General features: G+C 47.5%; 1 protein-coding gene and 1 non-coding gene across 2 annotated transcripts; one reads left to right on the top strand and one right to left on the bottom strand.

Annotated features, from left to right (window-relative positions):
* Nucleotides 1-3,067: 3,067 nt before the first annotated feature.
* TRNAS-GCU (transfer RNA serine (anticodon GCU)) lies at nt 3,068-3,149 on the bottom strand. The gene has a single exon. It is a non-coding gene; the product is annotated as a tRNA-Ser (tRNA).
* A 617-nt stretch (nt 3,150-3,766) lies between these two features.
* LOC127297048 (alcohol dehydrogenase-like 2) lies at nt 3,767-7,514 on the top strand. The gene is made up of 10 exons (XM_051327298.2): nt 3,767-3,976; nt 4,216-4,352; nt 4,447-4,502; nt 4,949-5,274; nt 6,118-6,200; nt 6,294-6,369; nt 6,472-6,536; nt 6,667-6,762; nt 6,869-7,030; nt 7,120-7,514. Exons 1-10 carry the CDS (start codon nt 3,940-3,942, stop codon nt 7,243-7,245), a joined length of 1,164 nt encoding a protein of 387 aa, XP_051183258.1. The 5' UTR covers nt 3,767-3,939; the 3' UTR covers nt 7,246-7,514.
* The last annotated feature ends 9,842 nt before the right edge of the window (nt 7,515-17,356 follow it).

A 17,356-nucleotide genomic window follows, 5' to 3' on the forward strand; every position in this document is an offset into this window, starting at 1 on the left:
GAGACCAACCTCTTTGATCCAGTTGTAAAAAATCCCAACTGTTTGTTGTTAATAGTTTCTTGTTTTGCTAAGATAAAAAATTGACTGCTAAACTTTTGGGAGATGTTTCTAGATCGAAATGGAAATAGGATAGATTTTAAAGCTATTTTAGCTGTTTGAGAACTTCAGGTGGGATGCAGGAGTGAGACTAATGGACACGATATTCCTGGTTCAGCACCTTCTATGTGGCAGGTGATACATGCACGCAGCAAACCTGAAAGTAGCAATTTCTTCATGGTTACTTCGGTATTTTTATTGACGTGATTTCTTATAGGACAGCATAGGAAGCAGCTTCATTCACATCCACGTCCTAGCAGCTCGCAAGGAGTCATGACTGCCTTGTGCATGTTTGATCTCATGACTCATGATCTGGTGTTCACTGAATAATTTAATGTTCTGTGCAATATCACAGCATGTTAGATTCAGATAAAGAAGGGTTTTCTTGTTTTTATTCCCCAGAATAATAGGTCTAAAGGGTTTCCAAATGTAGCCAACATATGAAGATGAGACATTTCCAATTCCCAATTTCTAACGATAATATGATATACTAATTCTTTAAGAGGTTGTCTTTTTATATGGTTTTTTATCTTAACATGTGGATCTTAACACTTGTACAAGAGTAAGAACTATGTGATGCTATTTGAAGATTTACTTATATGTCGATTAACCATGTATATACAATTGTTCTCCAAAGGGGCCCTCAGATATTACCACTAATTCTGTGGAGATCCATGAACTATTTACAGTATTGACTATTTACCTGTATCTTCTACTCAGTTTTGTTACATGTTTTACCCGAATGATGTCATGTTAGTTGGATATATAGTATGTGTATAACTGACGAAGTGGAAATTCTGCAGGTGTCAATATCCAGGATTAGTTGGATCAATTCATCAAGCTATCGGAGCTTGTGGATGTTGTTGTGTTAATAAACACCCCTGATGAAGTTAGTTGGGCGCTCACCTCAAACAAGATCTACCCAGCTTATTCAACATATGACTTAAAAATCTAACCCTGGATTCAGCAAGTGATGTTGGAGAATGTCTGGAAACGTGATTGGTGGATGACGCTATCTGATATTCGCCCCAATGATGTGAAGAAGAGCTAAATTACACCTGAATCACATCTTGTCATCCATGGAAAGAAAGAAATGGAAGAGTGTTTGAGGGTAAATAAATTTGGTGGTTTCCTTTGCTAGATTGGTAGCATTAGCCTCTTGGACGTGTAGAAAACAGACTTCTGCTTATCGTACAACGAACTGTATGCGTGCACTTCCAATTTTTGAGTTTGACCCGTTTCCTTGTTTCTTTGGCACTGTTGTGATCTCTTTTCTTTACTTAGAATGAGATATTCTTAATCGTATAAAAAGTGGGTCTTAATCACAGAATGAGCGGTGTTACAAATTTACAATTGCTTAGTTTTTTTTTTTTCAGTTTTGCTTCGAAGTGAGGTTGAATTGTAATATTTTGTAACTAAATATACTTATATTTTTGTGCTTATGAGAATTTTAATCGTGCGTTGCACGTGCACATTTTACTAGTCAATAAGTTGGCGCGCACACCTTGGACGCATCCACACTTTAGATTGAGAGATATGTCCCGCCTTTTCCATTTTTTAGAAAAAGTGTTATGTCCCATGTTGTATCCTAGTTTTTTTCCCCATAGAAGTGTAGTATCGAAGCCATAAAATATTTTTATACCGTATTTCTATTTAGGGGGAAGGGCAACTACTCTACATTAGGGTGTGTTTGGTTCAGCTTGTAGAACCAACTTCTACGTGGAAAAGCTGAACGTCAACCAAACGGGTAAATTCCCATAGCCGATTCTACAAACGCAGCTGCTTCTGCTAATGTAATTTTCGCATCAGGGAGACCCCAGCTTCTACGCGGTGAGATTCTAATTTTTGATGGAAATTACCCACTGCCACTGGCAAATCGTACCGGTTGGGGCTTCTTTTCTCCATCTGCACGATGCGAAGCAGCAGTTTTCCCCTTTGCACACGAATCGCCGGAGAAAGAAGGCCGCCACGCTCCTCCGGCCGGTCCGCCAGAGGCCGCCGTCCTTCCGGCCGTCCTCCACTGCTGCTACGCCTCCTTCCCTGCCGAGCTGCACGCAGCACCTCCAAGAGAGACCTCGGTCAGAATGGCGCGACGCCCCTTGCAGGCCCTGCACGACTCCGATATCCTTCGACAGAAGTCGCGCCGCCCATACTCGCGCGTGCGGCTGCGTATGCCTTCCCGCTGCCGCCCCTCTGGCTTCGATCACACCCTGGCCTCCGTCCCTTCCATGGCTCGACGAGGTTATTTTCCGTGACGCCAGCTTCAAGGAAGCCGTTCGTCCTCGGAACTGCTTCGCTCCTCCCCTCGAGGTTCTTCTCTGTGGCGGAGATGGAGGTGTACCTGGTGTCCTGGCCATGGTTGTGGTGCTGACGCTGGAATAGATCCTGGAAAACATCTGTCCGGACATGGTGGGAGTGCACGAGCTAGAACGGTGCTACATGAAGTCATCAATGGCGTACATGCTCTCTGCTTGGGACTTGGAGGGCGGGGAAAGTGTTCCAGTGCAGAGCGACTAGACGGAAGCGAGTAGACAGATACGTATTATGGCAAGGTAAAGATCATTAGTTGATCATATGTATCTCGACGTGGTCATGTGAAGATGTGACAACGTGCTAATGTGGAGAATTGTGCAACATATTTTATTTTAATTCTCACGTCTCAGTGTTTGAATGTGATTGGAGATATATTAATGTTTGGAATAAACTAAAACAAAATCTTGCCATCCATGAATCGGGTGCAAATTTATATTTTGAAAAAAAGCATCATCAAACAATGATGATTTCAATCTCCAAATTGGCATTTACATGTATGATACTAGTGTACATATAGGTGTTGTACCGTCAATCACAAGTATAACAGTACGTTCTTATCAACTCCACAATTCTGCAGTTGTTTCAACCAAACAACTTTTAGCTTTTACACAGTTGGAAACAGGGAAACAATAAATTTGGAAAAAAATCAAAAAGTGAACGACGCCTGAGAGATTCGAACTCTCGCGGGGAAACCCCATGTACTTAGCAGGCACACGCCTTAACCACTCGGCCAAAGCGTCGGTTGTGTTACGGATTATTCGGAATCTTTAATATCGGTAAACAATGGGCTTAAGTATGGCCCAAACAACACAACCCATACGCCACATGGTTTAACTGGGCCGAGAGAACTTGGCTACAAACTGTCCCATGGGCTTAAGGTTTCTTTAGCTCGGAGTGGGGACTGACCCAGCTCACCAGTATTCGAGCTTACCTTAAGTTTGTCCAATTCTTTATACAAGCACAAATCCTAGTTAGATGTAGAAGCCTAGAAGGGCCGCTGGGCAGGCTGAAACCAGGCAGCCGAGAAAAATCATGGCAAAAGCTCCCGAAGGTCACTGCGTACCATATTCGGTGCACCGATTGCCATCACACATTGCGTCCAATGCACGAACTGTCTCACTGTCTGCATTCAGGCAAGGAGCAGCTTATGCTGACTTCCGTAAATTGCTCCCATCTTCTTTCTTTGTCGCTCCTTCACTGATGCTATTGGAATGGCTTATCATCACTGTAGTCACATAAATTCATCATTTCGTAATCAAGCAATTAACGCAAAATGACGTTGCCGCATAGACGACTTCTGTTTATCTTTCAGGACTGTCGGCGTCAGCTAGCTGTCTTGGGCCCAGAACAAGGAAGTTCGATAGAACAGATAATAACGGAGCAACTCAATTCCATGGCCATTCAGTTTGATCTGTCGCACTGCGGCCGGTCTGCACCTACAAGTACTACTGCTGGCTTGGTACTTGTGGCTCGTGAATCAGTCTCAAGGCTCGACACTTCCAAAAAAAAAAAAAAAAGTCTCAAGGCTCGATGGCGGATCAGGGCCACACCCCTATCCATTGCAAAGGTAATTAGAGGGAATCGACAGTACTCCCTTAATCTCATAAAACTTGTTTTGATTTTATTTAAATTTCGATGTAGCTAGAATCTAGATGCTCACCTAGATACATCTAAATGTTAACAAACTTGAGAAGTTTCGAGGGAGTAACAGCTAGGGTTAGTCTCTAACCAATGCCATTCTCGTCGGCATGCTCGAGCTGTTCTTGTTCTACCGATGCTTAGTTAATTCTTACTCCATCGATGCAGCGGCGGTGTGCAGAGCCAACGGCGCGCCGCTCGTCGTCGAGGAGATCGTCGTGGATCCACCCAAGGCCTACGAGATCCGCGTCAAGATCATCTGCACCTCGCTCTGCCACACCGACCTCACGTTCTGGCGCGTCAAGGTACGCACACGCTAGCGTCTTCACGTCGGAAGATGTATTCAGAAGTGCTGTTCATACTACTTGTTCACTAACTCGATTACTTTCAAATTCGTAGGAAGATTTTGTGATACCACCACTGTTTCCAAGGATCCTAGGCCACGAGGCCTACGGGTAAGTCACTTCTCGAGCCATATTTTGCAACGAAGTCATTTCTGTGCCTGAATGGGACTAAGGTTTTGGGTACCGGTTTGAAAAAAATCTCAGAGGGGGCTGAGATTTCCGGTAACCACGGTTACCGGCGATAACCGTTTAAATACCGGACGAAATTCTCAAACAAAATTTGAATTTTAAACTGAAAAATATCTAAATATTTTTTAAAATAAGATTTTGAGGAGAAGTAAGTGAAAGATTCGAACAATGAGTTGGGGCATGGGGTTATAGTGGAGAGGAAACACGTACGATTTAGGTTGGCTAACCAATCAGCCTAAATTCAAACTAAATTTGAATAGACCGAAATTTTTTGGCCGATAAATTCATTTACTGGAGGGGGCTGAGAATTCCGGTTACCGGCCGGTAACCGCGGTATTCCAACCGGTAACCAAATCTAGTCGGTGCAGGGTGGTGGAGAGCGTCGGGGAACACGTCGAGGAGTTCGCGGTGGGCGACACGGTGGTGCCGACGTTCCTGGGGCAGTGCGACACCTGCTCCAGCTGCGCGTCGGCGGGGAACAATATGTGCTCCTCGGTGCCGTTCGCCGTCGGCCCGGGGATGCGGCGCGACGGCACCACCAGGTTCAGGGACGCCCAGGGCGAACCGCTGCACGACTTCCTCGCCGTCTCCAGCTTCAGCCAGTACACCGTCGTCGACGTCAACCAGGTCGTCAAGGTCCACCCGGACGTACCGCCCAAGCTCGCCTGCCTCCTCAGCTGCGGCGCCGGCACCGGTGAGCCTTCAACTAGCTACTAGTAGATTAATTGCCACGCGCGACGCAGCCTCGAACGGCACTTATATCTTGGAGTGGAAACCAGTGGCGGAGCTTGAAATTTTTTGTTGGGCGGGCCAGGCTGAAAAAAAAACAAAAAAATTGTTCAAGCAAGGGTAAAACATCATTCGCTGCTGCTGAAGTGTCTTCAATTTCTATTGTCTCGTCCCTTTCGCTTCAATACATAATTTATTCTTCTTTGAGTGGCCTTTCCCACTGCTGTTGGCTGTTGCAAGTTACAAAACTGAAGAACGGATGCCCAGTTTAGTGAACAACAAATGCTATGAATTGCTACTCCATGAACAATGAATAGCTAAAAATTTGGAGATAAATAAGATTAACTAGTAACTTATGCAGGGAATTGGATAAGAAAGGGGATCGATTTGGTCCTGGCTCTGGTCGCACTTTGTAGGCAGCAAAACCGCTGCGACCCTGAAGTGCGGCCATGGTGGGTTGCCTGCGGAGACCCCCTGACCGACTCTCGGCTGCCAGCGGCAGCGTGACGCTGCTGTGTCTCCTCTGCTCCACCACTTCCCCCTGATTTTCCCTCTATTCTGTCCAATTTCAGAACCCAGCGATGAGCTTCTAGGGCCATGTTTCTGTCCAAAGGACCAGAGTACAGACACACAGCGTGAGCGGATTGTTGAAGGAAGAGAGGCAACGAGTGTTGGCGGGCTGGACCTTAGATGCATAGGGGTTGGAATTTTTTTTGCAGAAAAGCTGGGCGGGCCATGGCCCAGGTTGGCCCCAAAGGAGCTCCGCCAGTGGTGGAAACTGATAGTGCATCCTGGAATCGAATGTCAGGTGTAGGAGCTGCATGGAGGTTGGCCAAGGTGGAACCTGGATCTTCGGTGGTTATCTTCGGGCTGGGAGCCGTCGGGTTGGCGGTAAGCTGCTGCCTGTGACGAATGATCCTCGAATTTTAGATTCCAGTTGATTGGTGCTGAACTTGCTGCGGTGACCACCTTTTCGATGTTCAGGTGGCACAAGGTGCGAAGATGTGCGGAGCAACGAAGATCGTCGGTGTTGATCTGAACCCTGCGAAACAGGAACTTGGCAAGTCTTAATTAATTTTAATTTTTGCCAGCAACGAGCCAGGGAAATCCTTTTGATTACTTTCAAGACTGAAGGAAAAAAACAAATTACTGTCCACTGCAGGGAAAATGTTCGGCGTGACAGATTTTGTCAACCCGTCAGAACTCGGCGAGAGTTCAGTCATCGAGGTAAAGGACCAGGCCCCAGAATAATTTGGTTCAAGAACGGCAAAAGGCAGCGTTACCGACAGGCGACAGTATATACTCTATCTGACTAACTCATCGATGCATGTCCTAACTAAATGTTGCTGAACTTTAGGTGATCACTAAGATGACGGATGGTGGCGCCGACTACTGCTTCGAGTGCATCGGTGTCGCGGCGGTGATGATCGATGCCTTCAGAAGCGCTAAACAGGTCTCTCTGACCCTTCCACCGCGATGCAGGTGTCGCTTTTCAGATGAAAACTGTAAACCGCTTCAGATTTGAGAATAATGGCATCGGTGTGTTGTCTCCGTCGCAGGGTAAGGGCAAGACGGTCATCCTGGGGATTGAGAAGGATGGCAAGCCGATCTGCCTGCCGTCCATAGAGTTTCTATTCGGCAAGTGCGTCATGGGATCGCTCTTCGGGGGTATCAAACCCAAGACTGACATCCCAATCCTGGCCGAGAAATGCATGAACAAGGTCATATTTGTGTGTGTTTCAGTCTTTCAGATGATATCGATTAGAATGAACTCGAAAACATATGCTCAGTAGTGCTTGTATGAATGCAGGAGCTGGAGCTGGAGAAGCTGATCACGCACGAAGTAGCCCTGCATGACATTAATACGGCCTTCGACCTGCTCGTGCAGGGAAAGAGCCTGAGATGCATCATCTGGATGGACAAGCTAGTGGTGTGAAGAAACAGTTGAAGAATATGGGTTCAGAATCGGCTGATTTGATGCAGCGACCGTATAAATTGTGTTGCTTACTTTGCTACAGCAGTTGTGTTGCCTGTTCCGTTTCGCCGGTGTCTCTGAAAATAGAAATCACACGGTTATCATCATGAATTGGTTTGTACTACCGTCGTTCCATATTAACCGTTGCATTTATCTGGGTTTACATGTATCACCTTACTTGCTTCTTGGGAGGTAGGGAATGAAAGAAATGCATGAGTATTCAACAACAAGCATGCCCCCCTACGGTTGTGCTAGATAGAATTAAGAGTGAAGCCCACTTGTGGGTGATCGCGGACATTAAGAAGTTGAGTGAAATAATATCGGGAGAGTGATATCATGCCGTGCATGTGTGCCGGTTGTATGCTTTTATTTCTTGTAAAACTTCTCGTTAATTAATAAATTGGGGCAACGTTTTTGCCCCTGTTTCAAAAATAAGATAAAATAAGGTCATAGATGGTTAATATGGAAGGATGAACTTGTTTCAACATTAGCAGTATAGTCCTTAAAGCATGTTTTTGTATATGCAACAACGAGAGTGGACAAATGGAGGCCGAGCTACATGTAGTTCTTTATTTTCGAAATTTTTAAAATCATATTTAATAGTTTTTTTAAAAAATAAAAAAATTCTCGATGTAGCCAATTACAGAATCTACAAACGTCCAAAATCTCAATGTGAAATTCTTAGTATTGTGGGGTACACAAAATAACAAAATCTGACAAGTTTTATATTTTTGAAATGTGCAATATTCAATAGATCCACACATTAGCTATTTCCGCGTAGCCTGAAGTACTAAGAATTTCATATGAGATTTTGCATGTTTGTAAATTCCATTATTGGTTACATCCAAGATTTTTCTTTCAATTTTTTTTTAAATTAAAACTACGATTTTCAAAATTTTAAAAATAAAGGGCTACATGTAACTTGGCCTCCGTTTGCACTTTTTAAGCCAACAACATGCTATAAAACAATGCAATGTCACCTATAGCAATCCTTATAGCTTATATGTGCAATATCTAAGTTAAAAGATGTACCCCCTCCGGTCTCTTTTAATTGACTCGGATTTAGTACAACTTTGTACTAAATTCGAGTCAAAAAGAACCAGAGGGAGTACTACTTTTTCTTCGAACATGACCCTGAGATTAAAAGAAACATCCAACATTACAAAGCACCTCAGCAAAGCCGAAAATCAATGAAATCCATAAGATGCCCTTCATTTTCAACATGCAGACCATGTTGACGGTGCGCCGCCATTGCCACTCCTTACTGAGTCGGAGTGACGTTGTTGGTTGCAGACGGGAAGTCGCCGAACGGGTCAAGAAGACCAGATCCGTCCCGGAGACAAAGAAGAAGGAATAACCATCGATGAAGCTCCTTGGTGACCCAGAGATCCCCACATTCAGAAGAAGTTCTCGAGAACCACCACTCTCACAAGCTTCTCGACGTTGTCGTCAAGATGGAGCTGAAGCCGGGGTGATTTTATTGGAGAAGACGCCGCCACCACCTAAGCGTCGTTTCACCTAACTGAAACCCTATAACCAGGGGAACAGAGCCCTCCTGCTAACGGGGGCTAAGATCCACCCTGCCTCCATGGCCCCTATGCCCACATAAGCGTGGCAAATCACAGACGGCCGACAAGAGACAAAGAAATCCTAATCGCGTGTTAGAGCTGGGCTCGAGAGACCAGTTACCTTGTCTTTCATATTTTCTCTCTTCCAACTAAGCATAAATATAATATTTAAATCCTTACATCATGCTTACTAGGTTTTATTGCACTTACTTTTAGACATGCCATAGTGGAGACTGGCCAAAGTGGAGGTATAAGATATTATGTGATACTAGCTCCATAATGCATGGTATCATCGATTATATTCATAAGAAAATTCACTTTGGATCTCAACCTATAGGTAGCCCGACATTTTGATAAAAAAGATTAGCAACATTTTAAATATTCAAAAAATACTACAAAAAAATTATAGATGTAGATATGAATGTGTTCTACAACTCTACGAAACTAGACTTAGAAATATCTTATATGTTGGGATTAAAAAATGAAAAAATCTGACAGATTTTCGAGTTCTGAAATTTTACACTCTTCACTATTTAACATGTGAGATTTTGTCCTTTTTCTGCAACCTAAAGTACTGGGAATTTCTAGTTGAGATTTTTTTCTAGCTAGTAGAGTACATTATTTTCTATCTAGAATGAACTTTTTAAAACTTTAAAATGCTATTTTTGAACCGATCAAAAGAGGGTCTCGGGATCCAAACATCCGTACTCTAGTATCATAGTCCTATTATATTTATTGATTTGTAAAATCTTAATGTAAAATCGTATGCAAGCTCTATTTGACATTAACTTTTGTAGTAATGTGTTCCATGACACGGTATCCACTTATGATACTCTAGTTTTGTTCCTTCCCCTTAATTCGCAGCCACATTAGCATTTTTATGGACCTAAGATGCATGATACTAGCTAAAGCCATCTCCAGCGCTCTGATCCAATGCGGGGTTTTTTTTTTCATGTGTCTGTTTTGGTCGGGGACAGATGCAAAGGCAAGTCCCATTTATTTTTTTATATAAAATTGCATTGGAAACATAATTAACATAGAGAAAATAATAACAAATGCACAAAAATAAAATAAAATAGATAGAAACCCTGGTCCCCATCGTTGGCCATGTCGCCTAGTCTTCGTTGTCGTTGGTTGGGTCGATGAGCTCCGACAGGGCCCAAGGATACGGCAACAGGACTATTGGATGCGCTAGAGCTGGGTCGCTGTCGTTGCCTAATCGACGGTACCTCGGAAGAGGGATCCTCACGAGGGGGAGAAGAAGTAGGGGCCATAGGGCGGAGTGCACACGGGACGGTGGTACGCGATTTACCCAGCTTCGGATCACCTGCACGATGACAGGGCCTACTGCTGCTTGCCTGGAATTATCTGGGAGCTTTCGCGATGTTACAATGAGTTGAGGTTCTGCCTCTAGGGCTCCCAGGATCCGGCTTATAAAGGCGCACGGATCTAGGGTTTACATGGAGAGTCCTACCCGGATACAGGTTTCCTAACTACGGTACAATGTCTTGCCGTGTACGTCAAGGATCCACCCTTCCATCTATGTCGTACCGGATCCGGGTCCCTTAACCGGCCTCCATGGATCCGGGTTCCTCTTCATGGTCGGTCGGATCCGGCTCCCTGCTCCTGGGCCGGACATCTTCCGTCAGGATCAACAGCAACTGGGCCGCCCGATGGGCCACATGCCTCATCACCATCTGTGGGCCACCCGGGCTTGCCGGATCTAGGCACTGACGATGGTACACCCATGAAGTATACCCACAACAGTAGCCCCCAGAGTTCTCCGAGTTTCGCCTGCTGTTTCCGCCTCGCTAGTCCATCATGGTCTCCGACAATATTGGTAACGCGGAGAAACTTGAAGAACTCCAACTTCACATTTTCTTCTTTTCCCAACTTTTAGTCGGAAAATGCTCCCATTCTGCGGGACTTCATCCATCGACGATTCGAAATACGTTTCCGGGTTACCCCCCTGCTTGCGAATGAGAGCCAACTTATCTTCACGCAATTACCCGGAACCTTAAAAGACTCAAACGGTTCCGCCAATTCTGGCGCCATTTTCGCGCGATTTGTGCGGTAACTTATCTCTAGCCATTTTTACCGTTTAGGGTTTGGGACACGTGTCACGCATCCAACGGTGCGACGCTTGCGTTCCGACCACAAGATGCGGAGCACGAATCTCGTCCCACCGGCCTATAAATATCCGCCGTCGGCCCCTAATCCTCATTCACCCCCTTTCTACCTCTCTGCGAAGCGCCGCCTCGAGCTTTCTCTCCGCCATGCCGGAATCTCACCGGAGTTTCGCCGGAGCTGCTTCGCCGCCGCACGGAGTTCGTCCTGTTCTTAACTTCAGCGAGCCACCGCGCAAAAACCTCGTCACCGGCGACTCCGACCACCGCGGACTCCATCACGGTGAGTTCTCGAGCTTCGTTCTCGCGCCGTAGTCGGTAGGGATGAACGTTAGGTTGACGACGCTGGATCCGACTAAGGAATGTTTTCCGCCAATGTCTTTTCTTCAGATGTCTTCAACGACTCCGCCTCCAACCTCTGAACCTATCCTGGCAACCCCAATCTCCTCCGCCCCTCCACCCTTCGTCCCAGTCAGGCTGGATCCTTCATAGGATTCCGGCAAGGAGGCTGAAGGGACTTCTGCTAACCCGGAGAAAGCCTCCGGGGCGGATCAGGCGGAGCACAAGGCGGAAGAGATCGTCGCCCAAAAATCGAAGGCTCGTCAACGAGACTCTGAAGCCAAGGGAAAATGGTGGCCCTGCACCACCACTGAGATGGAGCTGAAGAACCTCGAGGTGGAGGGCTTCCTGCAACCCGGAAGCTGGAGGTCAGTCCCGAACGCCTTAGCTCCAGCTCCGGAGGACAACGAGATGGTGCTGACGAAAGCACTGGTGGAGCGAGGCTTTTCATTTCCGCCTTCGGACTTCTTCCTGGAGATCCTGAAGGTTTATGGGCTCCAGCCCCATAACATTTCTCCGAATAGCGTGCTTGCGATCAGCAATCACGTCACCCTCTGTGAGGGCCATCTCCGGGTAACTCCCGAGCTCTCCCTGTTCCAATATTACTTCACTGTCAAGAAGGAGAGGATCCGACAGTCCACCGAGCTAGCAACATGCGGATCCATCACCTTCATGATCCGCCCGGGCCGCGTCTACCCCCACACCGACCGCCACGAATCCGCGCGGTACTGGTCTGGGGGCTTCTTCTACTTGAAGGACGTCTCCGACCCAGCGAGCACAAGGAAATTGCCGCCGTTCAAGAACTGCCCCGCCACCGAGCTTCCGGCATGGTCGTACTGCCCCCACCTCTCCGAGTCGCCCCAGCTCACACGCGCCGTCAGACGGATCTGCAAGCTAACGGAGGAGGGGCTGACGGGGAAGGACTTGACCCTTTCCTGGTTCACCAAGCGGATCCAGCCGCTCCAACACAGGGACCACCTGATGTTCCAGTACACAGGGCGCGACGACCCAATGCGCGCCACAAAAGACAATCTTTCCGCCGACGCCATCGACAAGAGGATCCGGCTCCTCATCAAGATTCCGCGTGAACTTCACGTTCACGCGTGCAACAAAGACATTCACATGAATGGTTCCGGAACCGCGGTACGTCGTCTTGACTTTAGTCCATTGTTTTTCTTCGCATTCAAACTTTTTGTCTAAGTGTTTAACTCTATGCATTAGCTCGAGGCCCTTGAAGAAAGTGAACTCGGAACTCTCCTCCGGGTTCCTTCCACCGGCAACACGGATCCGGAAGCTGCATCAGAGGCGGAAGCTCACGAGGCTCCGCGCCCTCCTAAGAGGAAGAGGCCTGCTCCTTCCAGCCCCGCCGCTAAGCGCGCCCGCGAAGTGCTTAGCACTGCGGCTACCCGGAAAGCGGAGGCGGAAAAGAAGCGCCTCAAGCTTATTAACACCAGCAACAAGGGGCAGCCCGCCATCCAGCACTTCTTCAAGCCTTCCGGGTAAGTGTCTGTTTCCGAGATCCAAGTTCTGGTTTCACAAGCAAACCCTTACTTAGTTGTTATACTTTTTTCTTTTTACTGAAGCTCCGGAAGCCAGCCCCCCAAGGCTCCAAGGGTCTTGAAGAAAAAGGTCAAGCCGTCTCCGGCTTCAGTTCCTGTTACTCCTGAGGTGGAGGTCCCACCCAAGGCTTCGTCTGCCTCCAAGCCGGATCCCAAGGATTGCATCCACCTTGATGACCTTCCGGAAGATCCCGCTGACCACGGCGATTCCGCCAAGGGTGCCTCCTCGTCTGCTCCTCCGCAAGATCAACCAGGCGCCACTTTCGCGGAGCCCACAGAGGAAGAATATGAGGAGAAGGTAAAGCTCGTTCAAGCCACCAACGCGATTCGGGTCGACCCTCGACCGACTCAGTCTCTGCAAAAGCTTACCCTCGCACAGCGCCACGCGGAAGTTTCCGCCATGCTGAACAAAGTTTGGGGGAAGCCAGACGAGGAGATGCAAGAGCTCACCGATCTGGAGGACGGTCTGAGAGTGTTTTTTGCCAAGCACAAGGAAGTGCGGCAGGTAATACTAGCCCCCAAGCATTGGGTCAGACATTTTCGTGTAACATGTGTTAGCCGATGCTTTCTCAAGATGTACCTTAGGCGGAAATTTAAAAATTTATACCTCCAAGACTTTGAATTCCTCGCCAGCCCCCAAGATTTTAAATATCCGGCTAACTCCTCTCTGCTTCTCAGACCACGCGGAAATTGCACGAAGATCTACGCGTTCATGTGCTGGAGCAGATCACGGAGATCGAAGGGCTGCGTCAGAACGCGGAAAACAGCCAAAAGGCTATCCAGCTTCTTGAGACCCGCCTTCATGGTACGAGATCCGGGTTTTGATTTCTTGTGCTGATATAACTGTTCAGGATGCATAATATGTGCAACTTTCCGCCTACAGAAGAGACTGCCAAGCACTCCACATTCGATGAGCTATCCGCCAAGGTCAAGGTGCTTGAAGCGGAGAACGAGTCCCTCAAGACCTTCATCAAAGAATCCTCCGACAAGGAGAATGAGGCGAGGAAGGAGCTCTCCGAGAAGCATGCCCGCGACCTGGCGGATCTGAATGATAAACTCAAGAAGAGCCAGAGTCGTGTGACTTCTTTGGTGGCCAGAAACAAAGTTCTGGAAGCGGAGGCGGAGGCCATCGACAAACTTATCTTCCGTAAGCGTTTTTCCGTGTTGTTGGTCCGACTACCCTCATATGCTTTTCTCTCCGTAACGGAACTGGACCTCCTTCTTCCACAGCGAGCCTTGGCTTCGAGTGGTCACAGGAGTCGAATCTGAAGAGGACGGAGGCATACGACGAAGCGCGGATTTCCATTGACGCGTTATTTGAAGCCTGTCGCGGAATCGCCAAGACACTGTCTTTGAAGAAGGCCAAAACTTCCGTGATCGACACGATGACCAGGCTAATGGAACAAGTGCCGGACTTCATTAAGGATTGGCAGAAATCTTCCGCGCGCGGAGTCGCCTCCCTGGTCTTAGCCACCTGCAAGGCTCACTTCCCCGCACTCAACTTTGCGGATGTTGCGCGCGGAGCTCCAAAGGGTTCCGACATGGGCGCCATCCTCTCGGAAACCCAAGGATACGAGCAGTTGTTTGTCAGGCGGGTGAATCACTCGTTCTGGTATAACAAGTACGACCTGCCCAAGGGATTTTCCGATGCAGAGGAGGAGGAAGGCGAGCCGGAGTATTACGGGGAAGGCTCCGGGTCAAGCATCGAGCGTTCCGGAGAAGGCTCTGGTGATGACTCCGAGGCCGGCTCCGGCGACAGCGACGGTGACGGCTCCGCCTACCAGGAATCTGAAGAAGAGGACTCCGAGTAGAGTTCCTGTTTGAACAATGAAACAAAGTTGCATCATTTTGGCCCCAAAGTGGGTTTGTAATAAGACTTTAAATTCTTAAGTAGCTAGGGACGAAACAACTATGCATGGGGCGGAAACACTTATCCTGCTATCCTTTAATATTATGTGCATGTTTCGTTTTGTGTCGGAAAGCAAGTGCTGACTTCGTTGTTTTCCGGCTTGCCCGCTTGACCTTCCGCGAGCCGGAAGACCTTAGCCGGAAACACTCGCCAGCGGCGACGAAGCCCAATGGCAATCCGTCAATAACCGCGGAAACAAGCCCCCAAGCATAGGTGCCGGAAATCGCTACTAGGAATCCACGAGTTCGCAACAGATAACAATTTAATCAGAAAACTTAAGCTTACGTCCTAAAGGATGATTTTTGAAAATCACAACTTTTATACACGCCTAGGCGGAAATATCCAGCTCTGCGGTTTTAGTCGGAAAACATACATGATCTAAAAATGAACAAGTAAAGGAGGTAAAAGACTCAAAGAGTGAACCATAAGCTTTATTTCATTGATCATGTATAACTATTACAGAGTTTGTAACTCGGAAAAAATACGCTAAGTGTAGAAAGGACGTAGCTGTGCGATGTTCCAGGGGCGATCTGTCTCGTCGTAGATGTCATCCGGATCCTCACGCTTGCGTTTCCGGTGCCAATTAGCAGGTTTGTCCTTCAGCTCTCGGAAATCAACAAGGTAGTACGATCCGTTATGAAGCACTTTGCTAACGACGAAGGGTCCTTCCCATGGAGACTGCAGCTTATGGTCTTTCACCTGCCGAAGGCGGAGGACCAGGTCTCCTGTCATGAAAGAGCGATTCCGAACTCGACGACTGTGATAACGTCGGAGCTTCTGCTGGTAGATGGCGGAGCGCTGGTCAGCTAAATTCTGAGCTTCCTCGATCAGGTCCACAGATAGCTGTCTGGCCTCGTCAGCTGTTTCTTCATTGAAGGCGGAAACTCGCGGCGAATCGTTGATGATTCGGAGGGAAGCACGGCTTCGGATCCGTATACCAGGAAAAATGGGGTAAACCCTGTTGACATGTTAGGGGTAGTTCGCAAACTCCACAAGACAGCTTCCAACTCGTCAGCCCAAGCTCCAGCTGCTCGTCGCAGCGGTTCTTCAAGGCGTGGCTTAATTCCTGATAATATTAGGCCGTTAGCCCTTTCAACTTGACCATTGGATTGTGGGTGAGCCACAGATGCTAGGTCCAGTCGAATCCCTACTGTCCCACAATAATCCTTCAATTCTCCCTGTGCGAAGTTTGTGCCATTATCTGTGATTATGCTGTGTGGGATGCCGAATCTCATCACGAGGCTGCAGACAAATTTTAGTGCCGTAGCACCGTCGGTTTTTCTCACTGGCTTTGCCTCGATCCATTTGCTGAACTTGTCAACAGCGACCAAGAGGTATTCAAAACCGCCAGGAGATGATCTTTTTAACTTACCAACCATATCGAGCCCCCAGACCGCAAACGGCCAGGTGATAGGTATGGTCTTCAGCTCTTGGGCTGGAGCGTTTGGTTGAGTAGCGTAGTACTGACAACCTCGGCAGGTCTTGACTATCTTGTCAGCATCTTCTTTAGCTGTGAGCCAGTAAAAGCCTAGCCGAAAAGCTTTTGCAACGAGTGACCTGGGAGCGGCATGATGCCCGCAATCCCCTGCATGGACCTCTCTGAGGATTTCAATGCCATCTTGATTAGAGACGCATTTGAGAAATACCCCTGTTGCGCTTCGTTTGTAGAGCTGTCCATCAATAATTGTGTAGGATCTTGCTCGTCTGATGATCTGTCGTGCGAGGACCTCGTCCTTTGGCAACTTCTGATCGATGAGGTAGTCCAGGAAAGGCTGTGTCCAAGCCGGAATGATAGTCATCACTTCTCTAGCCGGAGATACTGCCACCTCTGGGTTTTCCGGGTTAGCGCCCTTCACCGAGGGTATCCGGAGATGCTCCAGGAAAATTCCAGGCGGAATTGGCTTCCTGCCGGATCCGAGCTTGGATAGCATATCTGCCGCTGTGTTGTCATCTCGTCTGACGTACTTGACTTCGTATCCGAGGAAATGTTTGGCGATCTCGTCAACTTCGTCTTTGTAGGCCGCCATGACTGAGTTTCTGGCGTTCCAGGTTCTGGCTACTTGCTGTGCCACCAGGTCTGAATCTCCGCAACATATAATGTGCTTGATCCCTATCTCCTTGGCGATGCGCAATCCGTGTAGTAGAGCCTCGTATTCCGCCATATTGTTTGTAGCTTCGAAGTGTATCTGCAGGACATACTGCAGTTCTTCTCCGGTAGGGGACTTCAGGGTGACTCCGGCTCCTGAGCCTTGATGCTGCTTGGATCCATCGAAGTGCATGACCCATGTCTCAGGTTCCGGCTCCAAATTCATATCTGGAGCTTCTGTCCAATCTGCGACGAAATCTGCCAAGACCTGGGATTTGACCGCGGTCCTGGCTTTGTAGTTGATGTCTGAAGGAGATATGCCCTAGAGGCAATAATAAAGTGGTTATTATTTATATCTTTATGTTTATGATAAATGTTTATATATCATGCTAGAATTGTGTTAACCGAAACATTAGTACATGTGTGATATGTAGACAAACAAGAAGTCCCTAGTATGCCTCTTAAACTAGCTTGTTGATTAATGG

The sequence above is a fragment of the Lolium perenne genome, chromosome 4 (genome assembly GCF_019359855.2).
Source record: "Lolium perenne isolate Kyuss_39 chromosome 4, Kyuss_2.0, whole genome shotgun sequence".
Taxonomy (NCBI): Eukaryota; Viridiplantae; Streptophyta; class Magnoliopsida; order Poales; family Poaceae; genus Lolium; species Lolium perenne.

Coding starts and splice junctions, on each gene's coding strand:
- LOC127297048 (XM_051327298.2), top strand. CDS start 3,940: ATGGCGGATCAGGGCCACACCCCTATCCATTGCAAAG. Junction 4,503..4,948: donor CTAGGCCACGAGGCCTACGG/GTAAGTCACTTC, acceptor TAGTCGGTGCAG/GGTGGTGGAGAGCGTCGGGG. Junction 6,201..6,293: donor TGGGAGCCGTCGGGTTGGCG/GTAAGCTGCTGC, acceptor TTCGATGTTCAG/GTGGCACAAGGTGCGAAGAT.